The following is a 13547-nucleotide window of genomic DNA, read 5'->3' as shown; positions in this document are numbered from 1 at the left end:
TCAAAGGAGAGCGGTCATCCATCGACCAAGCCCTATACCCTGGTCAGGGTCGTTGGGAACCTGTAACCAATCCTAAGCAGTATAGAACAAATGGCCTGCGTAGGCTACACCACAGCGCACACAAGCACATACAAATCCAAGGGTTTTATTTGTCACATGTAAGATATGCAACCACACTATAACCTGCCGTGAAACGAAAGGCCACCGTATTACGAATAGTAAACATAATAAAAACATAAAGTAACAACACAATAAATATGCAATAAATAAGAAACAGAAAGTTAATTAAAAAAGACCAGAAATGTGTAACATGGTTCAAATAACGTGCATAGTCTGTGAGTAAGGAGCAAATGTTAGATTAAAACCGTATCAAGCAGAAAGACAACTGGAGGGTAGAAGCTCTTTCTGAGCCTCGCAGGGGGGTGGGGGTGGGGGTGGGGGGGGGCAGCCACTCTGATCATTCAGCTAAACCTGAAGGCTGAGCAGTTACCAAACCAGGCTGGGACTCCCGTGGTAAGGGGGCTCTCTGATGCTCCCAAGTAAGAGGTTCTAAGAATGCCTGATGAGACCTAGAACCCCGTCAGCTGGTACAGATGGTACAGCCTATGCCTGGCTTTAGATATCTGAGTCTGTACATGATTGGACTGGGTGAGGTCATCACAGATGCCACCATTGTGTCAGACTGCCCACCCCATCCCGAAAGGCTTCCTCATAGTTTTTACAAATAAGGACAATCAAATCTGTGTCTTCCGCATATCTGTTTATTTTTAGCCGTGTTTGGTCACACAATCAGAAATAATAATAACAGACACTTTTCATTGATCCTCATGGGGAAACTCTCTGTTGACCTCCCCCCAGTCTTGCTCTCCAAGGAAGCGAGCCTGGCCATGAAGGGCAGCCACCCATCGTGGCACCCGGGGGGCTGGGGGTTAATGGCCTTTCTGAAGAGCCCCACAGACACGCCAAGGTCAGGCTTGAAAGAACATCCTTCTGATCACAGGCGCAGAGGCTTAGCCCACTGAGCCACTCACTGCCTTGAGGAGCACCATTACTGAGGGTGATGGGAGCCAAAATATAGGGTCTCCCGCTCACCACATGAGAACGTCGAGGAGACAATCACAGAGGGGTGCATTCAGACCAAGCTTCCGGAGCTTGGCGAACAGGGACTACAATACCCATCCAACCTCCACCTGCTTATCCTGGTCAGGGTCTCCTGGTCAGGCTACAGTACTTATGATGGGCCAGATTTAAGCTTAACATTAAGATGGACTTCATTCATTCCACATAGCACATATAGTGTAGTACTGCATATAGTACCAAACTGACAAGGGGCAAACATGGCACATACAGTGCAAACAAAGTAAATGTGGTGCAGACAATTTTTAAAAGTACACAGCATGAAAATAAAATATCCTGAAACATAGAATATTGTGAGATGCAAATCAATTATGGGCATTTTGGAATACTTTCACTTGTTTTATTATAATTTTTATTTATTTTTTATTTTTTTGGGGGGGAGGGTGTTCTTAATATTAAAAATTGTAAAATGAACTCAGCGTAGTTTAAATCACACATGGCCAAAACACTGTTGCTTCCCAAATCACCAGATTTAGTATGAACCTTACGCAGAGCCCACAAAAACTGTACTGCTACCACATACTGCAGTAATGTTTACCAAATAAATGAAGGCGTTTGCCTGCAGAGTAACAGTGACTAATCTATGTCTTTTCCAGCGTGTCATATTCTGTGCTATGGGCGACGGTAGAGGGACTCTTCCTCTATGCACTTGTACCTTTTGCAACACCCCCCCCCACCCTATAAATATACACCAATTAGATTAAATAGTGTTCTCATTCATTTTCATTAAAATCAACCCCACCCCTACTCCGTTTCATAAATCGTTATTATTATTGTTGTTGTTGTTTTGGAATTGAGTCTTCGACCTCGCCGTTGAACATAAATACGCTTGTGTATTCTTTCTGTCCACTAGATGGCGTAAGATCATTATTAAATATGTTACAGTATCTAATCGTAGTTTTCAAGGGCCGCAGGGCGTTTTGATGACAGGTCCTTGGTTTGATAATGAAAACACTCATTATTTGTGCCGTGAAGTTTAGATGGGGGCATAAAAGAACAACACGCACCATTTCCTGGATGTTTTTGCTAATCTCCATAGGCATACATATATGTATACATTATATGTATGAATATGATATTGTATATACGAATATTGTATGTTCTGCATATGTAGGCCTACATATTCATATAATATTATCCAAAGAACATACGATTTACTATCTTGGCAAGCTGCTTGTAAGAATTACATCCTCATCTCACGAAGATGGACTATGTTATGGCCCAGGTTCTAAAATTCATACCATCCAGTGAAGGGTGTTGATGGGACACAAACAAACGAGAACAGAACCGAGTTTAACTGGAGAAGAACCACAAAGAAACACAGGAGATTGTTTCGCAGCAGGGAGTGCAGAGTTGGCACGGCAAGTCCTGTGAGCCTGGATGACGGCCACCGGATTGCACAACCAGCTGCTGCCATGTGCCACATTACAGCGTAATCATTCAGTGATGCACATGTAGCTCACGAGTTGCATCACGTACGTGCTGACAGAATTACTAAGAATCTATAAACTGATACTGAGTTAAGTCTGCATGCGGATTAATGTTAGGGGAAGCACTTCAATCTTGTCCTAATGTCTCATCTATCCATCCATCCATTTTCCAAACCGCTGATCCTACTGGGTCGCGGGGGGGTCTGGAGCCTATCCCGGAAGCAATGGGCACGAGACAGAAAACAACCCAGGATGGGGGGCCAGCCCATCGCAGGGCACACTCACACACCATTCACTCACACATGCACACCTTTTGGCAATTTGGCAAGTCCAATTAGCCTCAGCATGTTTTTGGACTGTGGGGGGAAACCGGAGTACCCGGAGGAAACCCCACGACGACATGGGGAGAACATGCAAACACATGTGAACCCGGGTCCCAGAGGTGTGAGGCAACAGTGCTAACCACTGCGCCACCTATTGTCACATCCCAATTATTGTAAAAAAAAAAATCAATGATGTAAAAAGCATAATACAACCAATAGTGGATACAAATTGCAGGCAAAAGCATGTGGTAAACAAAACGACGTTACTCATTTACTTTAAATCCAGTACGTTATGATAGGAATTAAGTTTTGATGTAGCAAAACTACCTGGTTCTGACGGGCATCACAGAGCCGCCAGCTCTCACACATCTGGCGACACTCATGAACTTGTACCGCAAATCTACGTTATTCCATTATGAAGCTAAAATCAGCTGTATGAAAAGTGTTGGGGCAGCTTGCAAAATGGCCGGTAACCCCAACTGCTTTATGGATGCTTGGCCCTGCCCTCAGACCCTAAACCTTTACTCAGTTATGTCGCTTCTGACAGCAGCACCCGAGAAATATATAAATGTAAATGGGATATAAACAAAAATAGCCTATAATATTTTTCAGATAACAGTTGCTTGGTTAATTGAATTCAATTCTTTTCTAACTGCCGGAATCTAATCCTTGATGGTTAGGCTACTGCAGTTATGAGACGCACGTGAATACACTTGCTATTTTAAAAGGTCGACGGAGGAATATTTTTTACATATGGACAACAGTTCTTAATTCCAGCATTTAGCAAAAACTATGGATATACTGATGAATAAATAACTTTATTTTTTTAACAGCGTGTTAAAATGCCTGAGGTTGGATTCCATAAAAGTACTGAAAAATACAAAATTGGACATTTTAAGATACCCTTCTCACCTTCAAAAGACCAGTAATGTATTCCAGATTAAAAACTGAACTAATAGTCGCACATGAGAAAAAGTCATTAATCCTACGAAAAGCTTTTCGGTATATGTATAAATGTAGGTGTCTGGTCGTCATTTAAATACCGTCTATAAGTTAAAGGACCAGATTTAACGAATAATAATATCAGTTTCAACCTTGTAGTTGTTTGAAAAAAATAGTTAAACGCTTTGGTTAAATAGTACTTTAAATGCTTTTGAACCCTTGCCGGTTTTTTCCATGACTAATTGATACCCCATTTGTTCAGACTTCACATTCCTTTCTTTTCAACTGGAAAACATGCGGCTTCTTTCCTTCCACATGCAGGCTCCCGCTTCTTTACAGCTGGGGGAGGGAGGTTCCCCCCCGTATTCCTAAGGATGGACCATAGCCAACCAAGTCCATTCTAATGGGGAGTACTATAACGCCGGACTGAACCATGACCAAGGGGGATTTTCTTGTGTTTATCCACATGACTAGAAGTTTCTTCGATTAACAATAAATTAAGACTAACAGTCACATTTGCCTATTAGATACATATATTAGCTTTACTTTATTTTGGGAATAATGTGATTGACAGTTTATACAATGATGCGATTCACCCTTCAGTACGTTGGTACAGCCCAAAAGCGATTCACCCAAAAATATATAAAGAGTAGAAGAGCGAATTAATTTACACATAGTCTCAGTGTCGCTGTGCAGCAATGGAGCAAACCGAAGTGACAAAACCGCAAACTCTGGATGATCTGATCAAAATTTTGCATCAGATCTTTTCGAGTGACAGCGTGAACGTCGAAGAAGTGCAGACTATAATGGAAGCCTATGAAAGTAATCCGCAGGAATGGATGAAGTTTGCCAAATTTGACCAGTACAGGTAAATATTGCTGTTCTCCGCAGTTATTGTTTTATTTTTAACGATTTAAAACAAAGGGATGCAATTTATATGCAAGCATATAGTGTAATTTTGAAAATGGATTACTTTTTACCGGGATTGTTATTTATTTTTTGAAAACTTTTTTAGTGCCACGTAATGGCAAGTTATGTAACTTCAAAACTGAAAAAACTGAAAAAAAGATATATTACTTTAAACGAAAAAAATGAAATGCCAGTTTTTTTATGGTGAGACGGGAAAATAACTATTAATAAATAAGTGATGCACATTTAATTGTGCCTGTCATCGTTTATTTAATTATTTGCATAAGATTACAAAAAATAAAGAAGTCGTGTTCAAAGTTCTGATTTATTAGTTTTCTTGTAATTTGTTTTACAAATAAGTTATATTATCCCAATTAAACTGATTTTTTTGTGATTTATGCATAATATAACCGGCTTAACATCTAACCCCAAAAAAATTTAGTATAAGGCATTACAGTTTAATTGTAGTGGTTTCATGAAAAAAAATGTGATATAGAAAGGTAGTACTTTTAATATTAGTTTTTGGAGGATGTGTTAATGCAAGCATCAAAACAAGATCGATGGGGGCACTGTTGAGTTGTGGAGAGTGTTTTCCGACGGGTTTTTATTGGAAGAGGCTGCCGAGGGTGGGGACCAGCGCACCAATCGGAGCCTCGGTCCGCGCCCACACCCGCGGAACTGCTTAAAATAATGCGACGCTGATGCGCCGGTGCCCCTGGGGACATTGCGAAGCAATCTGTGCGACATTACCTGGGAAGGAGTGGAGGTTGCTGCGGCATGCTTACACCTCCTCTCGCTGCCTCAACATGTCCCGCTGACTTTTTTTTCAATCACACTCAAGCAAATAAACAGAGACTCCTATGCTGATATGTAATATCTTTACACCTAAGTTTGTACAAGAAGCTTTGTAATCAGTCTGTATAGTACTTCCTCTCAGATACATGGTGTTTGTACCAATCAGCAGTTGCATGTTTATTGAAAGGAAAGTCATTGTTTTTCAATGAACGTGAGAGACGGTGACAGGTGTCAAAGACGTAAGGCTATGCGTGCCGAACCTCTTCATGTTCAGGGCTCTGCCCACTGACATCTTAACATTTCTACCAGGGTGTGAGCTCAGTGTTTGCCTTGATCATCCGTATGCTACTTGAACAATGTCAAAAATCTGCCTGAAAGCGTGGTCGACTTTTCTGGATAGAAGCTTAAAACATTTTGTCCCAAACTCAAATACATTAATACGATCATAACTTTTACTAGGGCGTAATCTGTTGTGAGGGAGCTGCTGTCAGTCTGCGATCGGATTAGGTAACACGGAAAAATCTTTTTTTTTTGTCTGATGCTTGGGTAAAAGAGATCCGAAGTAGAAAGGAAGAAAATCCATAGTAATCCTTTTCATGATGAAAAGGCGTAAGTGTGATGTGAACCCGAGAACAGGGACTAAAGAACAGAAATAAGAGAATAAACTAAATGACAATCAAAAACGCCCCAGAAGAGACTCTGACTAAAGAATGAAACCTTTCTAACCTGCTGATGTAATGAATTTTACTATGTTAGCGTCTTCTTTAAACACCTCTGGGCTTGGAGTGTGTATAACGAGCGGTGACGTAACATCGTCACTCTAATGTCCCTAAGGAATCTCTCAGCTGTCCTGTTAATTTACAGATGGAGGTGGGGAGCTGGAGACAAAGTGTAAAGTGTTTGTTCGGGTTGAATGTGATCGCAGTTCCCATTAAGTTAGCATACTCAGGACCAAGAGTGACATTTGGCTGACCATAACAGGCTCTGGATTGGTCGGGAATTGTTGTGAATGAACTTAATACGTTTATTATATAGAATCGCATCTGGAACTAGGGTTCGGGTCTCCGCCCTGCCTGCATGTGCGTGGAGTTTGGATGTACTCCCAGTCTTGTCGCGAGGTTTCCTCCAGGAGCCTCAGTTTGCCCCCACAGTCAGAAACCATGCTCAGGTGAATGGGGGTTTCCAGATTGTCTGTGTATGTGAACGGCCAGCATGTGCTGTCAGAACAAAGCATACAGTCCTGCTGCCGTTTCCTCACGGTACAAAGTACATTAATGTACCAATGGAAGAAACAATGTTTGACAGAGTCCATTCCTTAAATTAGACTAAATGGTACATTTACCTAAAGCTAGGGTACAATTGGCAGACCCTTGAGGGTACAGCCCCAGCCAAGTAATTGTACCCTCAAAGGTACAAACTGGTCCTTTTTTTCTGGCAGTGTACTATGGATGGATGGACGGATGGATGGATGGATGGATGGATGGATATTGAAATTATACATCATTTTAACACATGTACATTATTTCCTTGCCCCTCCCAGGCTGGAGGTTCAGATCCTACGTTTGCTCCATGTGTATGTAGTTTGTTCCTGGGCTATAGGGACACTCCGATGTCAGCCTGCAGCCCAAAGGCGTGCAGTTAGTTGAAATGGCATCTTTAAATTACCTGTGTCCTGTGATGGCCTGGCATTCCATCTGGGGTACTCGCCAACCCTGAGCTGCCACGGATAGGATCTAATATGTACGTATGATTGGATTTTTAAAACATTTAGACAATTAACAGTGGCTGCAACAAAGATATGATTACCAACCAGGGTCAGTGTTGAATATTAGAAATTTTTCAATCTGGAATACATTTGGAACTTTTTCCCTGAATCGTGAAATGTATATTTTGCAGTATATTGATATAAATATATATATTTTGTAGAGTTCCCAATAAGGCTACTCCATAACAATTCGGTGGAAGTAAACTGTAGATAATCAGATGTTCTGCAACACTTGCTAAAGGAAACAATGCTGGCCATCATGTTTTCAGATCAGGAAAACAGTGCGGAATTCAAGTCAGTAGCTACTACTGCAGAATGATAATCGTCTGCTTACGGGTGTTTATCTGGATGACCGTCACATCCCAGCTGTCCCTCAAGGCTGTCTGTTGCCCCTGGCGACAAGCCAGCGCTCGTGAATATGGTCACGTCAACACTGGGATTTTTCACCCCCCAACCCACCTTTTTATCTTGTTGATCTGCACATCGGCTGAAATATTGTCAGATGTCTACGCTCACCTCACATCTTCTGTGTGTTCTAGGTACACCAGGAACCTGGTGGACAATGGCAATGGGAAGTTCAACCTCATGATCCTCTGTTGGGGTGAAGGCCATGGCAGGTAAGCAACTGCTCGATGTCTTCACTCAAGGGACAAGAGTCTGTCCCTCATCCTCGACCCCCTCTGCTCGTCACCGTCTCAGATGACTGCAGTGCTATGAAAACAGGGCCCCGATACCAACTGCAGGAAATTACAAATAAACTCATAATTTCAAATATGAAGTAATACTTATTACCTACAAAGCTCTTCGTGGACCTGCTCCTTCCTACCCATGCAGGCTCATACACTAAGTTCCTCAGGTTCCAACTACCTTGTGGTACGTTATTAGTTTAGGTTAGAGTTCTAGCGCTGAATCTCTGGAATGCCCTGCAGCAGAGTTTGCAAAATGTACTTCAACTTTTAAGCTCCAGTTAATTACATGTCTACAGGCACCCCCCAGGTTACAAACGAGAGCCGTTCGCTAAATCTGTCTTCAAGTCAAATTTTGAAGTCTTTATGTTTTTCTTTGCGAATGTCGGGAAAGCACGCCGACTGGCCTCTGTCCGGCCATGGACACAGCTCAGCTCCTTTCTGCTCAGTGGACTCCCTGCGTCATTCCGCTCTTATGCCCAGACTGTGGTCACAAAGCCCTCATTTTGGCAGAATCTCCACTTGCTTTGCATTTCCAATGTCGGAGAGACTCTTTGCTAGCTGGGTCTCTCAGCAGGACCCCAGGCAACAAAGGCAAATAGGCTTCAGATGTCAGTTCTGAAAGCTGTGAAAAAACAGGCAAAATAAAGTAACAAAAGTAGGTTTAACTCGAACGTGTGTGGATGCCGTCGCATATATTATAGCAGAAGTCCCTTACTGGTATTACTGGTTTGCTCTCCACAGTGGGAAGCCTTGCAGGTCCCTCTCCTACTTGCCCTGAACCTTTCTGTCCCCCCCCCCCTTGCAGCAGTATCCATGACCACACCAACTCTCACTGCTTCATGAAGATACTGCAGGGCCAGCTGAAAGAGACCCTCTTCATGTGGCCGGACAGCAAATCCCATGGCAGCATGAAGCAGAAGTCTCAGAGGGTCCTGCAGGACAACAAGTGTGCATACATCAGCGGTGAGGCAGCCGCAGTCACTGAGATCACCATTCCGGGCAATAGTCTGATTTGAAAAAAATTGTATTCCTGATTCAAGAACTTACTGCCAGTGAAAACTAACTGGGCACCAGTGCAGATCAGAAAATCAAACCCAGCCATTCTCAGTGGTTTGTACTTGTTTGTAATACTGCTTACATTCTGATTGATCTTGAGACCCAAGAAAAGGACTGAGGTCCAGTTCACTATTTTCAGTGGAATATCCACTGGATAAAACTGAGAATCCTATTAATTGCATATATGCATCCGCATGATGATACATTCGATGTTCCAGTCAGTCCGGCATGCATGAGTGCCTGATATTCATCAGTGTCTCCCTTGCCCAGATTCGATTGGTCTGCACCGGGTGGAGAACGTGAGTCACACAGAGCGTGCTTGCAGCCTTCACCTCTACAGCCCCCCGTTCCAGCACTGTCAGACGTTCGACCAGCGGACGGGACACAAGAACACAGTGAAGTTGACCTTCTGGAGCAAATATGGAGAAAAAACTCCGCATGTAAGTACTGCCTTTTGTCACCTCAGAAGTTCTTCCAGTAATGTTCTAGGAAGACCTAGGTCCAGTGGTTCTCCAGACTAGAGGCTCTCGTCTTGTGGGCTATTGTGGGGTTAGGGGAAACATGGAATAGGTCAGGGATCCATTTGGTTAAGTAACAGGCTATTTCATTTCCTGCTATGTTGGATCACGGCCAACGCAGCATGCTGCTGCACTAGGGATTCATGTGAAACTGGTCATTACAGAGCAGAAGAGGATTCAGGGTCCTGCTCACTTACTGCAGCAATCAAAATGTTGGAAGGTTATTGCATAATGAATGCACTGAAGAAAGGGATGACCACATAGAGTTCTGATAAAAGCCGAAAATGTCGCAGGGAAACATATAGCTATTTGCTTGTGCAAGGTGCATGTGATACGGTTTACTTTGGAAACGATTTTCTGGAGGAATTATTTTCTGAGCCTTGCGGTGTTTCACAGTAGTGAGCGCAGGCTTTCCTCAGGTGAGGTAACCCCCAGATCTTTGGCACTTTGGAACTACCGGCGGCTTCCGAGATACGTGTGCGAAGCTAAATCCAGGCAACAAGGGTGTAACAAGGAATGAACTTTAAGCCCTGTGTAGCTTAGTTCTTTCCCTGTTCCACCATAAATGATTCAAGAGCTGTGTGGTAATTAGTACAGTTGAATCAGGTGTGTTAAATGAGGGGGAACCCAAAAATGTGCAGGGCTCCGGCCCCCCAGGACTGGAGTTGGGCACCTCTGGCATAGACCCTTCCTGGAAATTCAGTGGGCTTCATGCAGACGGTTGCAATCCCAGACCATCCCAAGCTACTCAGGTGTTACTGGTTCAGCACACGTGGGTAGGCAGGAATGTGAGGCATCTGGTTCCAGATGGTTCCACTGGGCAGGGCCCCCCGCTGGGCCAGCATGTGCGAGCATGATTCACCACTACGGGCCCGGAGCAAACGGCAGCCCCCAGCCACATCGTCGGGCCACCACACGCCAATGCTTATCTGTAGCACGGGTGCTATTTCATTAAAATAGCTACTGTCTGGCCAGAAGGCCTTGCAACATACCCCCCCAACCCCAACGATAAGATTAGATAGTAAAACATCTGACTGGCTCACTGCTGTTTGCTTTCTGCTTACCTCACTGCCCCCTCCCCTTCTGTTTACGAAATACCTGTCTGTGTTCTATATTCACTGCTCCTTGTGGGGGCAGTCCGCTTCCTGTGTTGCAGGTGTGATCCGTGCCTTCACGCACGATCTTTTTCTGATTGGTCAGTTACTGATACTATGTGACCTGCTTTTTTTTACCTTTCTTTCTTGCAGGAAACAACAGCCTCACAAGAAAACAACTGAAAGTCAACGGTGACACATAACACAGCTTTGGAAAATCAGGCATAATGAAAGTGATTTTATTTTTTTTTTTAAATCTTTTTACGAATTGAACAGTACGGTCCGAGCGGGGGTCACGAACACTGGGATTAGGCGCGCAGTCTAACCGCTTGCCTCTGTAGTTACATGTTTATACTCTAGGGGGCATGACTGGAAGCATTGGCGGTAGTCTAACCCAGGCCACACCCACCGATGGACCATAAAGCGTTGATGATCGGGTTTTTGTGATGAATATCCTTTCTTTTACAAACAATGGAGCACTTTTTCCTCTTGAGGCTTACTGACTTTTTGTTTTATCCTAAGATTGCTTTTTACGTTCATCTAAATTATGCATACATAACATTTCTTGTACATTCAGACTAAACTTATCATTTAGTGCGCTTCAAAAGCTTTGTAGCTGTAGCCATAGCCTTTTACAATCCAGTACTGCTAATTTATTTACAGTAAATGTTATTGTTATACGTTACTTGCGTATCGCGGGGGGGTGGGGGGGGGGATTCAGTGGCTAGTAAAGGTGGACGTCAGATTTCTGTCACAGCCTCCCATCAACTCGACTTCGCTCTCTCTCTCAGGATGTGTGGGCTGGAATTTTAATGATAGCTATATATTTATAATTCATGACACGCTGTCCAGAAAGGAGCGTAACGTCTGTCTTTATACCCTACAGCAGAAGTTGTGATTTTGACCTGTCTTGCATATAGCAAACATTAAAGGTTGAATATTCCATCTTTTCAGAGGCGTGTCTGACTGCTTCGTTCCCTGTCTTTGTTCCTCCCAGTCCTGGGCCCTGCTGGTACTGAGGCTGCGGTGAGCCGCCTGTCTGCTGCTTCCCAGCCATTTTCTTCTATAAAATATCTGCTAACCACAGTTCTCTGGCACCGGTTCTCTGCTTTTCCTCTTCCTCAGTTCTAAATCAGAGGTCCTACCAAACCATCCAGGCACAAGTTAATACTAATTAAAAGTTAAGGAGGAGGGAGACGCAGACCTCTTTCCCGGGAGCGACAGAACTGCCGGTCTGGCTGAGGGCTCCCAGCTGCTGTACTTCTGTAGATCACCGAAAACAACAATGCACATCCTGAAACTGTGCTTGTCAAAGTAGTCAGACAGAATAATTCTTAAAGGTGATAGGGGACATTGATGGGGACAGCCATTAAAGGGGATGGGAACATTGATGGGGACAGCCGTTAAAGGGGATGGAGACATTTAATGGCGACAGCCATTAAAGGGGATGGGAACATTGATGGGGACAGCCGTTAAAGGGGATGGGGACATTTAATGGGGATAGCCGTTAAAGGGGATGGGGATATTGACGGGGACAGCCGTTAAAGGGGATGGGGATATTGACGGGGACAGCCGTTAAAGGGGATGGGGACATTGATGGGGACAGCCGTTAAAAGGGATGGGGATATTTAATGGGGATAGCCGTTAAAGGGGATGGGGACATTGATGGGAACAGCCCTTAAAGGTGATGGGGACATTGATGGGAACAGTGGTTAAAGATGATGGGAACAGCAGTTAAAGGTGATGTGGACAGCTATTAAAGGTGATGTGGACATTGATGGGAACAGTGGTTAAAGATGATGGGAACAGCAGTTAAAGGTGATGTGGACAGTTATTAAAGGTGATGTGGACATTGATGGGAACAGTGGTTAAAGATGATGGGGACAGCTATTAAAGGTGATGAGGACAGCTATTAAAGGTGATGAGGACAGCTATTAAAGGTGATGTGGACAGCTATTAAAGGTGAAGGGGTACAGCCATTAAAGGTAATGGGAGATTGCTAATTCTGGTAATAGGGATTCTACACATACAACTTTCAACAGCCCTGAGTAAACAGCACATTACAGATAGACATCTAGATGTGGACAACTGTCACAGGCAGGTCTGCTTATCCCAGTAACAATCCAATCTGATTGCTGTTACCACTTTACCTTAGAAAACATTCCACCGATAACTATGTCTCTGTGAGATGATCCTAAACTGTAGTAACATCTGAGATTAACCCATGCAGTCCCCATGGAATGAGATCATGAGCAGAGCATGTCCAGCCCCTGTTTCGTTGTGCATTTAGAATGTATGTAGGACTCATTGAGCAGGTCCATCTGCAGAAAGAAGCAGATAGTGAAGGATTTCGCATGACAAATCGCCTGAAGGGGCGGGGGTGGGGAGGGATCCGGAACGACCAGGCTGAACGACGCATGATTAATTAACAAAGTAATAAAATAATAAAATATTACTCACATATTACGGCCATAACTTAGTTAAGATTCTGCAATACAGTTATAGTACAACATTATATTTTCTCAGTTTTATACATCATATGGATTTAATTCTGTTTTTGATATTTAACATATACAAAATAATGACTGTTCCACAATTCGGGGAGAAATACTTCCTTATTAGATTACCAATAAACAATTCAATTTACAATCTGACCAAGTTTCCCTTCATCGATATTTAAGCACACTAAGTTACTGAGGTTACGGAAGAAAACTGTGAATATTTCGAAGTTAAATTATCTTTCATCTACCTCCATGACTGGCATTTCCTATTTCACGATGCATCATGGGAAATCAGAACCAAACCAGCGATTCCAACTAATGCAATGGATTTTCATAAGCGCTGGTCCTGATTAGGGTCACGTTGGATCTGAATTCATAATGAGGCACA

At 43.3% G+C, this 13547-nt stretch overlaps 1 protein-coding gene across 1 annotated transcript; it reads left to right on the top strand.

Moving 5' to 3' along the window:
* Positions 1-4477: 4477 nt before the first annotated feature.
* Positions 4478-11611, top strand: cdo1 (cysteine dioxygenase, type I). Its single transcript, XM_049001109.1, has 5 exons — positions 4478-4700; positions 7841-7918; positions 8796-8953; positions 9317-9486; positions 10812-11611. The coding sequence occupies exons 1-5, from the start codon at positions 4531-4533 to the stop codon at positions 10839-10841; spliced, it is 606 nt and encodes a 201-aa protein (XP_048857066.1). The 5' UTR covers positions 4478-4530; the 3' UTR covers positions 10842-11611.
* The last annotated feature ends 1936 nt before the right edge of the window (positions 11612-13547 follow it).

The sequence above is a fragment of the Brienomyrus brachyistius genome, chromosome 2, assembly GCF_023856365.1.
Source record: "Brienomyrus brachyistius isolate T26 chromosome 2, BBRACH_0.4, whole genome shotgun sequence".
NCBI classification, from domain to species: domain Eukaryota; kingdom Metazoa; phylum Chordata; class Actinopteri; order Osteoglossiformes; family Mormyridae; genus Brienomyrus; species Brienomyrus brachyistius.
This window is presented reverse-complemented; position numbering and strand designations above follow the sequence as displayed.

Coding starts and splice junctions, on each gene's coding strand:
- cdo1 (XM_049001109.1), top strand. CDS start 4,531: ATGGAGCAAACCGAAGTGACAAAACCGCAAACTCTGGATGATCTGATC. Junction 4,701..7,840: donor GCCAAATTTGACCAGTACAG/GTAAATATTGCT, acceptor TGTGTGTTCTAG/GTACACCAGGAACCTGGTGG. Junction 9,487..10,811: donor ATGGAGAAAAAACTCCGCAT/GTAAGTACTGCC, acceptor TCTTTCTTGCAG/GAAACAACAGCCTCACAAGA.